This window comes from Simochromis diagramma, unplaced genomic scaffold (genome assembly GCF_900408965.1).
Source record: "Simochromis diagramma unplaced genomic scaffold, fSimDia1.1 OVJJ01000802.1, whole genome shotgun sequence".
In the NCBI taxonomy this organism is placed as follows: Eukaryota; Metazoa; Chordata; class Actinopteri; order Cichliformes; family Cichlidae; genus Simochromis; species Simochromis diagramma.
The window spans coordinates 7,960,649-7,980,254 of NW_024387492.1; the positions used below are offsets into that span (position 1 = coordinate 7,960,649).

General features: G+C 40.6%; 1 protein-coding gene and 1 long non-coding RNA gene across 2 annotated transcripts in view; one reads left to right on the top strand and one right to left on the bottom strand.

Annotated features, from left to right (window-relative positions):
* Nucleotides 1-3,310: 3,310 nt before the first annotated feature.
* sgk1 (serum/glucocorticoid regulated kinase 1) overlaps nt 3,311-19,606 on the top strand; it is a 32,010-nt gene continuing 15,714 nt past the window's right edge. The window contains exons 1-2 of the mRNA XM_040017009.1: nt 3,311-5,776; nt 18,373-18,588. Of these exons, the coding sequence (XP_039872943.1) occupies nt 5,549-5,776; nt 18,373-18,588 (444 nt within the window). The 5' untranslated portion in view covers nt 3,311-5,548. The remainder of the gene's footprint in view (nt 5,777-18,372; nt 18,589-19,606) is intronic.
* Nucleotides 5,119-8,522, bottom strand: LOC120724695. The gene is made up of 2 exons (XR_005693974.1): nt 7,606-8,522; nt 5,119-5,729 (listed from the first exon to the last, which is right to left on the bottom strand). It is a non-coding gene; the product is annotated as an uncharacterized LOC120724695 (long non-coding RNA).

The window sequence follows — 19,606 nt, forward strand, 5'->3', positions numbered from 1 at the left end:
TGGATCAAAAAGAGCCAGTAACAGTGGTTCACTACCATTATCCCTCACATGCAGGCCTGCTGTGATGGATGTCACTGTCCTCTTTGGTCCTCAGCGATACAGATTAAGAAAAAAGGGGAGAAAACAAGGGAGGACTGAGGTGAGGTGAAGGAGGGAGAGAGAGTGGGAGGAGCCAGCCCTGACTGCAGCAGAAAAATGAGTGAGCGGAGGGAAAAAGGGGGAGGGCAGAGTGGTGATGAGGAAACAGTGAAGGATTTGGAGGAAGGGAGAGAGACAGAGAGAGAGAGATGGGAAGAGAAAGAGAAAGGGAGGGGAGGCAGCATCTGCTTGCTGCAGAGCCTTTCATTGATAAAGTAGCACCGGAGTGAGCCAGAGGACTGCAGCTGGACTCATCACACACACGCTTCATCATGCTTTCATTCATGTACTTCGCGAGACTTCCTCTGTGCACTCACCCACAGTGCACCTCAAGTCTTTGCACCAGTGAGGACGCACACGCTCACCCACTAATCACACAGTGACATGCTCTTTATTTAACAACACCATCGCCTCAGACTTGCTTCTGTTCTCTGCATCCTATTTTTGGGAATGTAAGCTTAGCCCAGAGAGGGACACTTGTAACTGGGAGTTGTTGGTGTTGGTGGTGCATCTGATCTGGGACCGGGCTTCGGAGGAGTCTCCGGACAACAACAAATAAAAAAAGACAGGGTGCAGCAGGATCGGGGGAAACCAGCCAGCGCAACGGCATAAAGGTAGGGATGGAGAAATTAGCTTAAACACATCCATCTTGTAAATACACTCGTGGATGCACGTGTAAACTTCACACACAGCTGACATTCACTGAGATGCTGAGTGTGGGGTGCTGTAAACAATGCTGTTTCCTGCCCACATCAACAGGAGCCGGTGTATTTGTCTCTCCATCTCTTTCTTTTCTGTGAATTTCTCACTTTCTTCAGCCCGTCTTCATCTCTGTTCTGACAGGTTGGTTTTGAGGTAATCTCATTCATATCACAGTGTCTCACCCTCAAGTTTTTGGTCCATCTGCATCCTCCTGCTGCCTCTCGCTCTCGCTCTCCTCTTGCATCTCAAATCTTCCTCTCATCGCGGAGGCATCACTCCTGCTTTCGTTCCCGTATTGAACTCTTTCTCTTGCTTTCTCCCTGTCTGCCAGTCTGCCCGTCATCCTGGGATCTACAGAAGCAAGCGGTGTGCCGGTGTCGGCCATGAAGCTGGTTAATGGGGGAGGAGGAGGCGGCGGAGGAGGAGGAGGAGGGGGAAGCGGTGGCGTGGGAGGTGGAGGTGGGGGAGAGAAAACTGCCTTCTCCTTTAAGAAGTGCTCTGCCTTCCAGTTTGTCAAGAGAAAGGTGAGTTTGGATAACAAGCAACATTTTGGTAGGGGTGCATCTTTGTGCCTACACATGAGCTGCATATTGGCTGTGAGAGGTGGTGACACAGAGCCAGAGTGTGTGGGTGTGTATGTGTGTGTGTGTGTGTGTGTGTGCAAACCAGAGATGATGTCATTGTGAAGGCTTAGCCGCTCTAATCAAGCGTAAGATTGGACTCCCTGCTTGTCTGTGTTTACAGCGTGTGTTAGGTTTTTATCTTTTTTTGCTTGTGTGTTTGTGTATTCCAAAACACTGTTGCACTTCGGGACCCACAAGTGTGTGTTGTGTTGAAATCACTGAGTGGAAGAGAGGTCCTGTGGTTAGGATCTAGTCAGCATATCCTGGGTTCTGCTGCAGTGCTGCCACAAGGCTCATTACTGGTGTGTAATGTTGATGGTTCGTATTAAATGTTTTCTGTGATGGTTTGTTTGTGTAGGTCTAATGAATGTGTGCCCTGGCTTTTATGAAAGCATCACTTAAAACTGTACTCAAAACTCAAAACGGTACTTAGGTCTCACTGTCTAATAAGGTTCACCTCACAAGGATACATTATAACTGTCACCCTCACTAGAGGTCAATAAATCAGAATTATGCATATTGCATATTACTGTTAAATTGCAGAATAATTACATCTGTGGGCTGCAGAACATCTGCAAGACTTTGCATTGCATATTTCAGACTATCATAGCTATATGTTGTAAAGCTCAAGTTCTAGCTAAATAAATAATTGAACAAATAAATGTGTACTCATTAAGTTATTACATTTAATGGGGAACTAAACACAAAAGTGAACAACACCTCGTTCTCCTTCTTCTTTCGGTTGCTCTCTTTAGGGATCCCCACAGCAGATAATCTGCTTCCTTCCATCACTTCGTCCCTAGCATCTTCTTCTGTCACACCATCCCTCTGCGTGTCCTCCTTCGCTACATCCATGAATTTCTCTCTTGTCTTCCTCTTATCCTCCTGCCTGGCAGCTCTATATTTAACATCCTTTTGTCCAATATCCCTCCTCTGCACATGTCCAAACCATCACAGTCCCCACTCTTGCTTCTACACTCCTGTCCTTCTTTCTCTCTCACTGCCTCTAAACATGCCTTCCCTCCCTCTCCTACTCTTTTGTATTTGTTCAGCAGTAGCGCACTATCCACTGGGCCCCTGCTGGTCAACTGCATTGGTTTCAGTCATCGTCAACCCAGGCTTCAACCAGTATGCAGTATGAAAAGCTCATTCTTATTTCATTTTTCCACCAGTTTTATACCGAATGCCCTTCCTATCTGCACTAGCCTAAACCTCGCTTAAAACAATAACGAATATATTACAACGAAAGTTTGTACCACACTTTTTCAAGTTTTATAACTGATTAATTATTAGTAAACCAGTCATTAGTTGTAGCCCTAAGAAACTAGCGGCAAGATTTACTAAATGGGGCAAAACAGAAAAAAACACACATAATTCGTTTTATGGGTGATTTACAAATGTTGTACTGTTTTCTAAACACAAGCACAGAAGGTTCACTTCGACATCAAGCACAAAAATAAAACGTGCTTTTTATCTGCATTACATATCAGGGCAGTTATCAGTAAATTGCATGTCACAGATGTTAATAAATCAGTTTGCATACTTGATTGCATCTTGAGAAATGACCGTGTATGACTGCCGCAGCTTTGTTAGATTTCGAAAAGTCACTGTATGCTGTAATCTGACTAAAACATGTCAATCTTAAAAACAAATTTAATTATGCTCCCTGAATAATTTGCAGTCGATTTACATGAGATCAAAACACAAAACAGCGCGCGGTGCCTGCAGGCCATAACAGGAAGGATATGACTAACATTACTTCCCGCTTGTGGAAGAGAGGTAATGCACTCAGTCAATAATCACATTGCTGCTTTGGGGATACAACAGAACTTTTTTTTATTTTTTATGTAGTAAAATAATTCAAATGACAAGTTAAGGGCTGATTGCAGCTGTTATTTACTTCATGTTGCCACAATTTCAGCCTTAGGCAGCGAACATCTTCCCAGATAGCAACAAATCAGCAACAATCACTTAAGCTCTTGATTCATATTAGTTTCTTATCCGCTGGGTTACTGGATAGATTTACATACATATCTGATCTGATTGTGTCACTGCTGTGTTTTTATTTTGTTTTTTGGTTGTTGTTTTTTTACTCAGAATATGAGTGGTCCAAAATGTCTGTGCTGGCTCAGATGGAGTACAGTATGGTGTGGATTACTGATGAATCGCCTGGTGAATAAGGACAGATTGCGTTAACACCCACACACACACACACAACTACGCATGTACTCCCACAGGCGCTCTATGCTGCAATGAATTTCCCACAGAGTATCTATCGATGTAAACTTAACATTTTTCTTTTCAATTTTTCCTAAATGGTTTCAATTTTGGCTTCCCTTCTGCTCCATCCAAGCGATGATAAAAAATAAAATAAAAAAACAGAACCTTGCAGAACATTCCCGAATCCCGGTTGATGTTATTGCTGCCCTTCAGGGTTTATTTATTTCTCTAATTGCTCCAGAATAATCCTAATTGCATAATAAGGAAAGCATGAGTCCAAACAGAGCCTTGGGTCATGCAGAACAAGGAATAGAAATGTAAAGTCAATACAGCTGCATTCTGCATGTAACTGTACTTTTATCTGTCACTGTATATTTGAACATTTACAACTTGTTACACAGGAGCAAATACGTAACAGCGATGATGTCGTGCACAGCTTTTCAGTGATCCAAACAAAAGCTAACATTTTCACGTTCCAATGAGCGATGGATGACTGTGTTTTTGTGCCAAATTCGGTGGATTCAGCACCTATAATTAGTTTCACTGTCAGCGCGGCGCGGTGAACAACAGGTATGACAGAACACTGTTTGATCTGTCACATTCCGTTACCTCTTTGAACCTGATCTCAAAAACAACAAAGGGAAAACTCATGTAATTAGATGGAACTCCAATCACGTGCAGCCAGTTCATGACTCGCGATGTGTGAAGAAGCTTGTGTTGCTTTCTTATTTTAGGTGTGCGTCATCCGTTTTCTGTGGCAGCCCTACAGCAGCTGGCTTGTTTTTGTGTTGACCTGCTGGAGTGTTTTTCCAAGTCTGTTTTCTCTTCGACCCGACATGCCTTGACAGGCTGTCGAGGCCGCCCTTCGACTTAGGCGTTCGATCTCAGCGTGTGTGCTGTATGTGTGTGTGTGTGTGTTACTGCATTTTGGACTCTGTGCTGCTCAGCTGCCACAGGCTACAGCCCTGTGGTGTGTGTTTTCTAAATTTTCGAGTCACGCAGCAGGATGAAATTTCACAAGGTTCCTCTCACTGTCAATCTCCTTCTGTTTCTCTGTCTGTTTATCGGTTTCCTCTCCACTTTCACCAAGGTTTTTTTTTGTTTCCTCCACACTCACACACTCACACACACACAAATGTAAACACACCAGTGTTTCCTGTAAGTGACAGTGCTTCTCTGGTCTTAGTCACTGAAGGAGCACGGTGTGTACAGTATGCATTGTTCTTGCGTGCACCGACTTGTGCTGCGTTTGTTGACAGCATAAGGGTAATAATTAGAACACGTGCTCATGACGTGAATGCATGAAGGTTTGACTTGTGGTACTTCATCACAAAAGCACACTTGAAGACTGATGTTCTCCTCAGCTTTTACGAAGTATCGGTGACGCAACACTGGTGTTGAAAAAAGACACGAAAGCCAAAAACATACCCGGGAGTAGACAAACAAGGCTGTTCTTTCATTCTTCATCAAAGACAGACTCAACATCATACTTTGCGCCATCAGATGTCTTTGTGTGTGCTTGCATGTGTGTGTGTAATACATATATGTCATCGTGTGAGTGCACCCCCTCTGATTAATGTGTGGCAGAGTGGAGACACAATCTGTGCCTCTCATAAGTGCATTGTGTGTATCTCATTCTAGCCAACATGTAATCATGGATAAGATTACAAACAGCTGATGATGAGTTGCAGCTGGTAAGGTGTGTGTGTATATGCACTGTATGCACATTTGCATCTGTGGAGATCTTGCGCTGTTACCTTTAACAACAGAGGAAGAAACTGAGATGTTATAAGTCAGATCAGAGCATTTTTTTTCTTATTTAGAATAAATATTGTTCTTTTTTTCCTGTGCAGGTACGGAGATGGATGAGGAACCCGAAAGTGAGTGTGGAGAAAGCTCAGGGGAAAGGCCTCCTTTACTCCTGTCCAAAGTGTCCGCTGGCTGAGGACCTGTGGTACACCCACTTCCCATCACCGTATGGCTGCTGTCATTATGCAGGACTGCAGGGTGGCCTGTATTACCACCAGGAGCCCTGCTCACCTTGTCCTGCAAATGGGCAAACGAGTAGCCATGAAAAAAGCAAGGGCTGCAAGGTAAATGGAAAAACAAACAGTCGCTAATCGTGAATTCTACTTTGGACTTCCAAGCTATTAGCTATTAGTTCACTTTGGTAATTTGACTACAGAGAAACTGTATCAGAAGAATCTAGTTTGGTAAATAAAAGCTACTTAGAAGAAATTTAAAACTAGAAGAAGTAAAAAAAAATAAGGCAAAAGACACATTTCAGCAAAAAATTTCAGCTTGACTGAGTTACAGCAAAGGTCCAATGTTTTTCACAGGTCACACATTTAAAACGTGCAAGTAATATTAGCTTTTGATCTTTGGTCTCACTCTGGCCTGTCATATATTTGCTTATTCAATGTGATATTTGGAAAGTTTGTCCATGTTGATGTCACTGTGTGAATAATGAACAGAGCTCACCCTTTTGCACATGCAGTACACAAAAGTCAAATTTCTGACCGATGAAGGGACTGCCTGTACGTGGACAATGAACAAACGTACTGTGCCACCTACACATTATCCCAACAGGGGCTGTGCTTCCATGGAAAGCAATGCCATGAAGTTAGTGCTGGAGGAGGTTTGGAACTGCTTAGTTATCGAGTCACCAGTGTGACTTTTATGGACTATGCTGCTCATCACTCTGTAACTTTCCGTGGTCTCCCACTGAATTGCTGTGGTTCCTAAATAGTTCCTCTTTGTAAAAAAATGTTCTTTTTGACTGATCAGACAAAACTTGAACTTTTTGGAAGTTTTGAGCTGGTGTCTGGTGTAAAACTAACACAGCATTTCATAAAAAGAATATCATACCACCAGTGAAACACGGTGGCGGTAGTGTGATGGTCTGGGGCTGCTTTGCTTCTTCAGGAACTGAACGACTTGCTGTAATTGATGGAACCATGAATTCTGCTCTTTACCAGAAAATCCTAAAGGAGAATGCCTGGCTGTTGAAGCTCAAGTGCTTCAAGGGTTATGATCCAAAACACACCAACAAGTTCACCTCTGAATGCCTCAAAAAATAAATAAAATGAAGGTTTTGGAGTTTACTATATAAGCCAAGACGCTTTAACATGACCTTAAACAGGCTGTTGATGTTCAAGAGTGGGCTAAAATTCTCCCACAGCAATGTGACAGATTATTCCCCAGTTATCACAAAAGCTTGATTGCAGGCTGTTCAGGCTAGGGTGACACAACCAGTTATTAGGCTTAGGGGGCAATTACTTTTTCACACAATAGGTGAATCATAATTTAAGAACTGCAATTTGTAATTCCTGCAGCTTTTTGATTTTTATCGATTATCGTACCACGCAAAGTCAAGGAACAAAACCAGCTGTGTGGAACTTTTTGGGCTTGTGCCACTAAATAAGTCATTGTTTACTTATGACCCATTACTTTGACTAGCTTTAGATTAAGTGTGCGCTTTCAACACATTATGGGGACATTTGGGGAAATTCAAAGGATTGAATGTATTTATTCTAGATCTAAAGAGAAAAAAAATGTTTCCACATTTGAAAATCTCATAAATCAATTTTCTGAGCACCAAATTCTAGTGTCAGTTCAACAAGAATGATTTTCTGCCCCACAAAATTAAAAGTTAATAAAATTCCAATATTTGTCTTTAGCTTACAGAAGGGAAAAAAACATTTTTAATCTTGAATTTAAATAAAATATGTGTGAAACGGTACAGCCATTACAAGAATTAAGAAAAATCATCACTATCTGTAGACAAACTAAATTGGATTAATGTCTCTGTCACATAAGCTTTATTCGTACATGTGAACAAATTGTTAATTCAAAGAGCAAGCGAGAAGTTAACGAGAAGAATGCGACCTATTTCATGGTAAGGGAGAGGCCGCCCACTCACCTGGTGCCTTTTCACCTAAAATCTCCTCATGCCTGCAGCAGGAAGCATATCCTCGATACACTCCAGAACATCACTTGACTCATTTCACTGATGTCCCACCGAAGGCAAACAAACCAAATTAGGCTTTAGAAGACTTTAGATAATGTTGTGATCCTCATGTTTTCCCTTTAAGCTCCTTCACGAGTGCTGTTATGTAACATAAACAATAAGGCAACTGAAGAAAAGGGTGTTTTTCCAAAGTCCACCTTTGTTGTTGCTGTAAATTAGTGCAGGAGGCCTGCATTTAGCACAGAACGCGGATACTCTGTTAAAAATCTTTACCAAAGAGGAAGTAAATTCACACCTGTGCACTGGAGGAAAAGTAACTGTCAACACACACGACTTGCCCAAACATGCATGGCAGGCCTTTTATGTCGATGCTGCTGCAGATGTACTTGGTTATGCAACTACGATTACAATAGCTATCCCACTGCCTATCAATCATTTTAGCCATCAGATGGTTCCCTGCTTGTGTGTTTTTCCAGACCCATGGGCATCAGTAGGGAATGAGTCATCACTATCCCACTGAGCTAAACTGTGTTTGTTGAGAAACCGTGCTAAAAGTGTGTTTGGATATGAAACAGCACGCTATTGTTGCCCAGCACTCTATTCCCTTTCCTGTGTCGCTTTTTTGTTTCGCTGACTCTCCATCTATTCCACCTCTTGACCTCAAAACCAATAGATGTGTCTTCAGTAGTACTGATGTGTCTCAGCGAGTGTAATTGGTGTGTGCGTGTTTGTGTGTGGCTCTGGGGTTAAAGAGGAGGGGGCTCGGTGGTGAGTCACAGCTTGTTTATAGTGTAGTGTTTGAGCTGTGGTAGTTGTTCACATTTCAGACATAGTCGAAAATGGGTTTTGATCCAAGATTTAGTTCAATGATTGACAGCATGCAAACAGTAGCCCTTACTATGTGTCTCAATATGAGGGATTCCACCATTCGACTTGTTCTGCTATTGCCAAACACTACACAAACATCATGTTTGGTCTTGTTCCCGGCATACTGTGCTGTATCTTTGCACACTTTGTCCAAATACTTTACAACTCAGGGCATCAGGCGCAGCTTGCCAAACACTGGCAGAGCGTGATGCTTGTTCAACAAATGGAACACTGATAGAAACATTTCCCTCGCACGTCAAGCTCCCTGCTCTGTTCTCCAGGAGGCCAACTTCAGCCTGACTCAAATTTAAATGAGAAAAATCTTCACTATGAAATTTCAACAGCCCGTCAAAGCAAACAGCAATTTAGACAGCTCTCTCAGACTGGAACTTCAAAAAGTGGGATGATGACGCTGAGAGACTGCTGTCACTGCTGACACCAGATGATGGAAACGCTCTCGGGACACTTATCGCGGTCTGATACGGTGCTCCTTGTTCTTCGCTTTTTGTGCTCTGCATTGTTAAATATGAATGTTCGACTTTAGCCCAGCTTACTGCAGCTTTTCTCATTCAGAGAAGAGGCTTTTGAAACTGTTAATCTGCGCTTGGCAGCAAAATATCATTGCAGTTGTTTGTTGCCAGATGAGCTGCGCTGAACTTGAATTAAAGTTTTAACCAACCCACAAGAGGCCAGAGCAATAAGTAAAATATGAACCGTGCAATATCTGAATTGATAAGTTTAGAAAAGGCAAAAGTTTAAGTGTTGTTCTCTCTCCAAGAGAGTCCTCGCTGACAGAATGCCCACCTCCTCTAATAACAAAGCATCAGTACCATTAAAAATGCAGGTAGCTCAGCTTGGCCTTGACACAGTGCGCTACATCACCTTCACCCCACCGCCACAGCGCCTGTGAGCGATGCTAAATATAGACCGAGCTTTATGGTGCTGATTATGTCATAAAGTGTGAGTGTGCTAAATTTATGACACAGCAGTTTTTATTGAGGGGCAATGAGGCTTACTGGAAGCAAGAGGAAGGTGGGGGAAGTGAATGTAAGAAAACAGAAGTGGAAAAAAGGTGGAAATATAATAATATTGTTGGAGAGAAAAATAAAAAGGAGGGATTGGGGGAGCTGAGGGGAGGGGCACAAACAGAGGAAAACTGTGATAGCGAGAGAGATGAGAAGAGCTGAGAGGATAGTTTTATTACGAGATTGAAGATGAGGTCAGCGTTTGTGTCCCACTGCCAACGCATGAACAGAAATCAAAAGTATATAAATCCTCCTGATAAGGAGGGCCTGCACTGTCCCGTATACACAACAGCAGACGACCAGATACACTCACGAACACACACACCCGCACACACATGGCTAAATGCAAATACAGCTTTTCCACTAATCTCTTAAATCGAGCCTTCACCATTCTTGATGAAGACTTAATGAAAAATGAAAACAGCGTGAACCTTTGGTGACTCCTGGTTGTCCCAACATGTGATTTCTCTCTCTCGGCTTATGATTTCAAGAGTGCCTAATGTGCTTTATTCAGGTTTTCTCAGAAATCTTTGAAATTTCGTTATATAAATGGATTAAAAAAAAACCCCAAAACAACTGTCCAAACTGTTATTTTCTAAGAATTTGACAAAAAATAAAATTTCACAACGTGGACAATCTTATATAACTCATTAATATTTAAGTTTTATACTTAATCTTATCTCATTTAAAGGGCTTATCGTGAGTTTTAGCTCAGGGAACTTTAAGGAAGTACTGTGTTGTATTTATTCACAGTTTGGAAGAGTGACTCCTGGATTACCTTGACACTGAAAAAGTCTTTAAAACGGAATAATTCTTAAGCAAGTACTGGAGTTTTAAGGTGTCCCTTTTTTGTGTTTTTTGAAAAAGTGTATATTACGTCTGTGCATTGAGATTTGACTACATTTTGACTAACAGAAAAAACCCACATGCAATGTTAACTGCAGCGATGGCAGGATTGAGGATCATAACTGACCTCCATGAGCTAATTGTCAGCCACTGCTATAGAAGTGCATCTCATCCCTGTTGTTTCCTAAACCGTTCTTTCCTTCTACTTACTTGTCCTCTCGCAAAGCCCCTAACATTATACTGTATAAAATAATTACAGTTTAATAGTATAATATAAGAGCAATATATTGTCATTAATCACGAAAAGTAATGTATTACACATTACTTGTTACTTTTCTTAAAAGTAATGCTGAACGTTACCTAATTAGTAAGTTGTTACAAGACTTGTTACTTTCTCATTACTCCGTAAAATGACCTGAAAAACACTGTCTCATGACTACCAGGTAATTATATAAGCATATAGACTACTGTCCCGCACACCAACACAATTCCCTATCCTAATGAGGACACACACAAGATCTCTCCTTCAGTTTTTAGGTTTGAGCACAAAGCTGACAAAGCAATCTTGGCTAGCTTAGCATTAGCATGCTGGTTGTGCAAATGTAAGCAAAGAGATAAATTTGTGTTAGCAGTATGATACAATTGCTCCATCCTGGATGCAGTTTCCACTTTACCTTCATGCTGTCCTTTTGTGCAATAAAAATAAAAGTAACGTCCACAGTCTTCAAAAGTTGTCTTGCTGGACCAACTTCACCATTTTATTCCTGCAGCACCTGAACTAAAATCAGCTAACTGTAGTGCAAGTGCGCAGGAAGGAGAAAAGAGCATGTTTGTTTGATGTTTTTTTCTTTCTATCCACCTGGTGCGCAGATAACTCAAGAATATACTATTATAACACAAGTTACAACATAATTGTAACTGTAATGTGATTACTTAATTTTGCACAATAATGCATTACTTTGTAACGCTTAACACTGTATATGACTTCATTTCTCATAAGAGAGGCTCTGATTTGCTCTGTGGGATTAGTGTTTAGTAATTTCCTTACATCCTGTTCCGGAAGCTGATCAGGTGATATTGTTAATAAGTCCATGTACTCAGTATGTTTTAAACACCAACCTTACCCAGAATCGCCTGGCCCAGTCTATTCCCTTTTCTGTTTACTGTCCAAAACTCATTCATGCAAGAGAAAGAGAGAGAGTGCATTAGACCAAAGTAGGAAGGAAGGAAGGAAAAAGCAAAAAGGATGAGGGCTGGCCGAAGAAATCCTGAGAGATGAGGGAAGTCAAGAAGAACAGTGATATTTATCTACGCTGATGCATCCCTGTGAGACAGGATTCACTATCCATTAACTCACAGCAAAGCACATTTCAAAAGGTTTCTTTTGAAATGTTCTCAGACCCAGAAAAAAAGCCTCATTTGACAGTTAGTAAGCTCTTCTTGTTAATATTTTGTCAGAGTCAGCTAGATCATAGTGTACCTTTGTACCGGCCCAGATGATACTGGTGTCATCTGCATTTTAAAGCAAATGTCTCATGGGTCAGTTGGCCGTGACGTTTTGTTCTCCACAGAGGGAGGCGGTCTATCATAAATCTACCTTTTCTGTTCTCCTTTAGCAAGTGACAAGGCCCTGCGGGCTAAAGTCCTCTTCCACGAATGCTGATGCATTGTATCTGAGTCAGAGAAGGAGATCAGGGAGGAAGCATGATGCTAGAGTTAATTCCTTTGCAAGATCCTGTCAAGCGACTGTAGGGGTGATCACGAGTACAGCTGCATGTAAGGTGTTGAATCACACATGCTGGCAGACTTCAGAGGTAGAAATGGCCCTGTTGTAGGCCCACATATTGGCTGTTGACACTGACTTCTCAGATAAGTGGTATTTTCTTTTTAAAGTGTAAATGTGCTATTGCTGCACTTTGCACTTGAGACTCTGGCTCCTGACGTAGTGTTACCTAAGAAGAGCCCTTGCTGTACACTCTGTTACTTTTTGATGACGCTAATAGTTAATGACTTGTGAGACAGATTCCACTGATTTACTTGTGACCTTTTCACTGGCACACAAACTCACTCTGGATTCCAGCCAGATCTCCCAGCTGGGGGATGTGACCTGTGAAAACTGGATAGAAATCCTCAAGCTGCTGCATTTTCAATTAAATTTATAAGTTTACAGTTTTTTAACAATGCCCTCCACAAAATAACAAAATGACATGATTTATTGCAGGGCTGCTGGCCCTGTATTAATTGCAACTAGGTGTACTTAATGAACTACTGAACTTTGTCCTCTGTTCACCAGCTTGAGTCGCATTTACCGTGAATCGCATTACTGTCGAAATATAGGTTTTAGCTACTACTGGGAATAAGAAGGAATTAAGAGTAACAACCCACAAGGCCCAATTATATTTGATACAAAGAATTACACAGAGAGCACTGGGAGCCAAAATCCCGTTCCAAGTTGTTAGCTTGTCATGCATACTGTACCAATACCAGGGGAAAAATACCTCTCATCCCAAACTTCTGATGGTACTCTTTTGAATAGTTTAGAATAGCCTATGGTCACAAATCTTTGCCATCTGTGTGACGGCAAAAATTTAAAACCACACCAGTCTGTTGAATGCCGCACTTGGTGAGGTATGATGATGAGGTGAGGTAAATAGATTGGTACTTATATATAGCACTTTTCTACTTTAATTGAGCACTCAAAGTGCTTTCCTGCAACAAGCCTCATTCACCCATACATTCACAGAACTTTTTTTTATTAACATTCACAACCTCACAGTGTCTTGGATACATCAGACGCAACTTAGGGTTCAGTATCTTGCCCAAGGAAACTTCAAAATGCAGATTAGAGGACCTCGGGGATCGAACTCAGACCTTCTGACCCTCCTCTACCACCTGAGCAGCCCCCACCACATATGACACCTGCTTAGCACCAGTATGAAGATAGTTGCTGTCAGTTTGGCTTGCTGCCTGCTTTGGCTTGCTCACCTGGAAAAACCTGAAGAAGTCAACTGGTTGACTTTTTTTTGACTGTTTCAGTTTACCTACATCAAAGGATGCGTCATATCATTTACAACCTTGATACTTTTACATTATTACCAGTCACGCCAATGACTAATAATATCTCCCCCAATTTAAAAATATTTAATTAACATATAAAGAAAGGAAGTCTCCCAGGACCCCGGAAAGCAGTTCTAAGCTACCACTGTTTAGCATAAACTTAGCAATGGAAAACTGCTAATCCTTTCCTTTTCTTTTGTTCCACAGCCAAGTGCTCTGGCAGGCGAAGAATGTGGTTGGCGCTGCAAACTTGGAGTTGCTTTTCTCACATGATCTCTCATCTTTGCTCACAGTGAATGCATATATATGCTCTAAAATGGCACAGTGCATTTGTTTCCATTGTTACTGCAATATCATACAGGCGGGCTTTTTTCTTTGCCAAGCCCCAAGAAAAGATAAATAAACAGAGTGGAGGCACTTCATACCTTGGCTACAGTTTCCTGTATCTGCTGTGGGAATTTTGCTTTGTGGAGAATCAGCCAGATCTATCAATAACAAACTAGAGGCAGGTGAGGCAGAGAAAGTAAGGCAGATTGTTTGTGGTGTTAAGAGGTATTCTGATAATCTCTGAAGTTTGAACAGACATTGAAGGCATTCAAGGTACACAGGAAGAGATACCTGTTTTATGACTGCTTGACATGTAGTGACAGGTTAGTTTGAGGATGTTTTTACCTGATATTTTGAACAAAGAACAATTGAAGACAGGGTTAAACAATAAGAGTAACTGACACAAACAAGTATTTTGAATTATGTTAATGCTAATGACTGTCTTGAGATTCACATTCACGTTACTACTTCTCTTCCTCTTTTCTTGACCCACTGGGAAAAAAACTCCCTTGTTTCATTGTGAGGGAATTTGGGAATTACTGTTGTTCTAATCTACCCTGAGAACCCCGCTAATCCCATCTTCCCCCTTGCTGTCCCAGAGCTAAAGCCAGAAATGCTGTGCCACAGAGGCTCAGTAGCTCCCTGAGACTGAGGCAAAACATTTGCTTCTCCCAGTAACATGCTCATCTCAGCTGGAAATGATTTTTGTGTACTGTGGCCTTAGTACCCAAATACAAGCTGTTCCTGTTGTGCATTGTGTGCATTTTGTTGTAATTTGTGTCTCAATTTCGGCCTAAATCTGTTAGTACACCCTGTGTAGTACACTATGTGTGTAATGTATAGATTTCGACTGGATATTTGTTGTCCTATTTGTTGAAAACATCCTAGTTTATACTGCAAGAGAAAGTAGCTTCAACTATCTTTTGGTAGGTGAGTCAGATCTTTATTCTAGCTTTAAATAAATAACCTCCTGAGTTCTCATTTGGGAAACATTTTTAATTTATCCTAGCTATTTGGGATTAGTTGGGCCTGATGAATATAAAAACAAGTCTTCGTCAGGAAGTTGAGCAGGAAGTTGTTATTTTGCTGTGTTTTTTTTAAAAAAAAAACCTGTACGTCCTCACATGGGTTCACTGTTGTTTTTTTTTAAGTATAACACATAAAAGTTAATGTTGCCTAACAAAGTATGAAACTATTGAACAGAATGAAGTATAAGGTGCAGAAAAGCCAACATGGGACAATGAACCATGAAGCAGCATTTTAAAATTCAGCCAGACATGTTGCCGCCTTGGTTTTTAATCAATTTTAATTTAAATGCTGAGGATTTTTTTTAAATGTATAGTTATCAATATATAATATATAAAGAAATGTGGGGAAAAACTTCCAAAAAATGGGAAAAGATAGCATTATATTATCTTTAAAAAGGGCCATGGGCTGAGGCATAGTAAATGACCATGAATATTAATGTATTGCTAAGAAGACAGGGTTCAGAGACCTTGTCACCGCAGTCCTTGAGATTTCAAGATGAAAGCATTCAAGCAAGTCCATTGAAAATTAGAATGAGCCCAGATGAAAGCTCAAAAGCAGCTTAGGGTCAATATCCAAATCTTAAAATCCCAAATTTACTCCTTATCCACTTCCCTCTTTAACAGTGGTATTATTCTCTGTCTTGTTTTTAATTTCGGGTCTCCAGAACTCTCCTTTTTTTCTCTGGCTCTGGGGCTCAATTTCCAGTTGGATATATTGCACACATTTGGTTATTTTATTCCACGTGGACTGTCTGAATCATAGTTTAGGCATAGCCTGTTCACTACTTGGATCAGATTTCCTACCATCTCTCATTAATTTTAAGACCTGTTTGCCATCTAAGAACGGTTTGGGGAGGTTGGGGGACCTATAATTGGATATTTTATGTAAGACCATCTTGGTTTATCGTTCTGTCTTTCAAACATATTTTTCTTTGTCTTCACGTTGTTGTTCAATTTAAGCCAGGTCGATTTAGACTTACACACTGAGGGGAGCTGGTGAAGGACATGAACGGATAAGCAGGAGAAGGCCACAAAAGGGTTACCAAGAGAGAGAGCTGAACCGTGGGCTGGCTGTTGACAGCACCAAAAAACACTGTTGTTATCTGCTGTGCAAAAGCCTCTTGACTTGGAGCTTTATCATACAGTTTCATGGCAAAGTCTACTGTATGGGGCTTAAGGGCATACCTTTAGGCATTTTTATATTAATTTATTACTGGCCAAAGCCATCTTTCTCCTTGCTGACAGGAAGCAGGAAGCTTTAAAAATTGCTCAGATTGAGTTTTCACAGAGCTATGTAGCTGATGTCTCCTGGTATAAACATGGAAAATATTACTTCCTGAGTTGATGAGGTGAAAGGACAGATGTTGTTGGAGAGTGCTTACATAATGTAACCACTGTTTTCTTATTGGTCACAGCACAAAACAAGGTCAAAGGAGCAGGGAAAGGACTGGGAATGTGGAAACGGCATACATATATTTGTATGTGTGCGTGTGATATGCACTCCCTGCGGACATGAATTTTCATAACCCCAGAAGGAGGCTCAGATAGAGGCCATTCAATAAAAAAGCATGCATGATAAACATGTACGGTCCAATCGAATAAATAGCACTCGTTCGATTTAGACTTGCATACCGAGGGTAATACTGCACATAATTAAATATGATGAAATGCACAAAAACACGCATTCAGTCACTGACAACTCAGGTCTATCACATTTCCTTTCTAATATGAAGTTAAATGTGTACATCCTTTCATACATCAGCAAGTCTCTAACTGGTTTCACAGTGGTACATTTAAGTTTATTAAAACCACAGAGCTATGTTCCTGTTTATGTAAATTACTAAGAATTGTCACATTTGGGGAAATATATACATTCTCTGACTATATAAGATGACTGATATTGACTTCATGTCTTTAGCTACAGTAGTTAGCCTAGCAAAAACACAAAGACAGAAAATGCTAGCCTGATTATGTCAAAATACAAAAATAACACAACCTCAGAGACACAAACTCATATTTTTCCCTGAAGGTTTTTGGTTTTAATTTGCATATAAACAGACTGACAGTAATAATTCATGAATTTATGGGGCATTACTTGGAATGCTAACTTATTAGCTTGATTTGTTAAGATATTCAATCATATACAGTTTGCCTCCACTCTAAAAGATTTCCAGTACAATTTCTCTGCCTGAATCTAACCTCATTTTAAGAAGACACTGATTCATGGGTGTGCATACTTACTATTTTACTGAGGTTCAGTGTGAAGTGAAGTTCAGTAGCCATTTATCTGGGTCACCTGAAACAAGTCGACACTGGCAGTGAAGTATTTGTGTCACAGCTTAACAACACACTGTAAAGCACAAAGCTGTAATTTTTCCTCTTTCTGACCTTCTGGTACATAGATTTGATTAACTTTTGTTACCGAAAAAAGTTGTTTTCACATATTTCACACCTTTTTTTAAAAATTCGTTTTGCTAAGCTAGGCTGTTTGGCTGCTGGCGTTAGCTGAATTAACAAACAGATAAGGAAATCGTATCCATCCACTCTTATGTAAACCTCAGCCAGAAGCAAACACACATTTTTATAAAATGCTTAATTGTTCCTTTAAGACAGTGACTATGACTAAATGTCATTGGAACAGTATGTGACCAGAGAAAACAGCTCATTATGAACTCTCCTTCTAACATTGGGTAACAGCTAAAATCAAGACCTGAACTATCCACATACAGGAAACTTTTTTACACTGAGTTGCAAAATTCACCTCAAATATGCTCGCATGCAACGTCACTCACACACTGTATTTCTTCATGCACTCCTATGCAACTGTAATGTTGGGTGAGCGGAGCAGTGACCACCGATAGAGGCCTTGATAAGATTCATTTGAAATGGCTCCAGTCACTGAACCTGTCTGCTCTGCATGCCAAGGGCAACATTTCCCTTGCATAAGAGCTTTTCTAGGTCACTGGCACATATATGAGTGTGATTTGGCTTCCTCAAGAAATATTTGCACCTTGACTTTAGTTTACACTGTCACATGTGTGATAGATTTCTCTCCCAGACCTCCTCTCACTTTTATATGTGTGTGTGACAGAGCTCTTAAATTATTTCTGTTTCTGATATGTGTTCTGGCAGTGTTGCTGGCCACTCGCTAAGTAGTGATTGAGAAGAGGATGTTTGTGGTGAAATTGTCCTCTGGAGCATGTGTCACTGTGCAGCTGTCACAAGAGAGAAGATTACTGCTAAGACTGAGCCTGACTCACTCAGTTTATCCAGTGCAAAGCAAATCCAAGTCTCAGTTATTTGATTCATGAATGGATCAAACCCAGTACAGTTTAATCCATCAAATTTAAAAATGTCACTCACAATTTTTTTAAACACATAATTTGAGGCATAATTTAACTAGTAAATTGGTTAAACTGCCTTGACCGGTAAATGTGTCATACTGCAAAACTATCCAGGTTTTTTTACTGCTATAACCAGCGTATCAATAAAGTTCTATTAGTCTTGGATATTATTCTGTTTGAAACTTTATTGGCTAATGAAAGAACACGACTTCTCTAAATTTTCAGGTTAGGAAGTGGAAAATGCTGGCTCGCCATCATGGTGACGGTACAGGCAAGCAGAAGGAAGCAGAGCCCGACCTCCACCTGTGTGGCTGCTCATCCTGGGGGATTCACGCCTCACCCCTCTTGGCCAGCCCCGTCATGCTGGAGTGTTCTATTTGCAGCGGGCCCTACATCAGCTACGCCCTAGAGGACACCTGGCAGCCACGCCAGCGTACACAGGCAAGTTTATTCTACAGCTACTCAGATTATTGCATCAAATGCTAACTTGTTGAGATAAACAGTGGATCCAAGAGTGATGGGAATTCCAGGTGTATTAAGCAGGAAAATTAAGGAAATCTCCAAAGAAATCATTACCAAAACCGTTGTTATATAATATCTATAATACCTGTATGTGGAAATAAAATATTTCAAATCTATATATTATATGTGAAAAGACTGATTAAATAAATACACCACCAGGCAGTAGGAGTAGTTACTGCTACAGTGCTCCCATAAAGTAGGCAATGGAAGTCTTTGTGGTATTTTGCAGGATTTCTAAAGGTCTCTGTCAAATCCTCCCCAAACATTAATTTCAGCTCATTTTCTTTTTTCTGTGGTGCAGTGTGTTTTCCGTGAATGTTGACATGATTTTAGAAGATAATGCTCTACATGAAGATCTGTTTTCCACGGCACCTACAGTTTTATTATGGATCGTTTGACTCCTACTCTCTGTAGTGCAAAATGCTGATGGATACACTAGTTGCATTGCTGAGCCTCCCTTTTGTATTCAGAGTAGAGTTCACCTTTGTAGCAGCGTTAAGGACCTTTACCAGATAAGTGCTTACCAGTTTTTATTACCTCTTCGCCATTCTTCGTCTTTATGTAATGAAAGTGTCATTCACCTGCTTCAAAATGTTGCTACTGAGGTAAATGTATAACAAGTTAACATGGTTTAATATTTGCCTCTCTCCCCTTGGATAATAGGGCATGCCACATTCCTACTGCCCAAAATTATTCAGGGAACTCAAGTTCTTATCTGCCAGCTTAATAAATAATTAACAGTTTACTGGTTTTACCTAGCTATGGTAGCGGTAAGCTGTTAAGTTTAAGAAAAGAAGACAAGATTTTTTTTCTGTTGGTATAAATGAAGTTCTGTGAGTAACTCTATTTTTTTATATCTTTTTTTTACTTCAGTGTTTTTGCAGATACATATAAAACGAACCCAGATCAGAGTTCCTCAGTCCTTTGATGGTAAAAG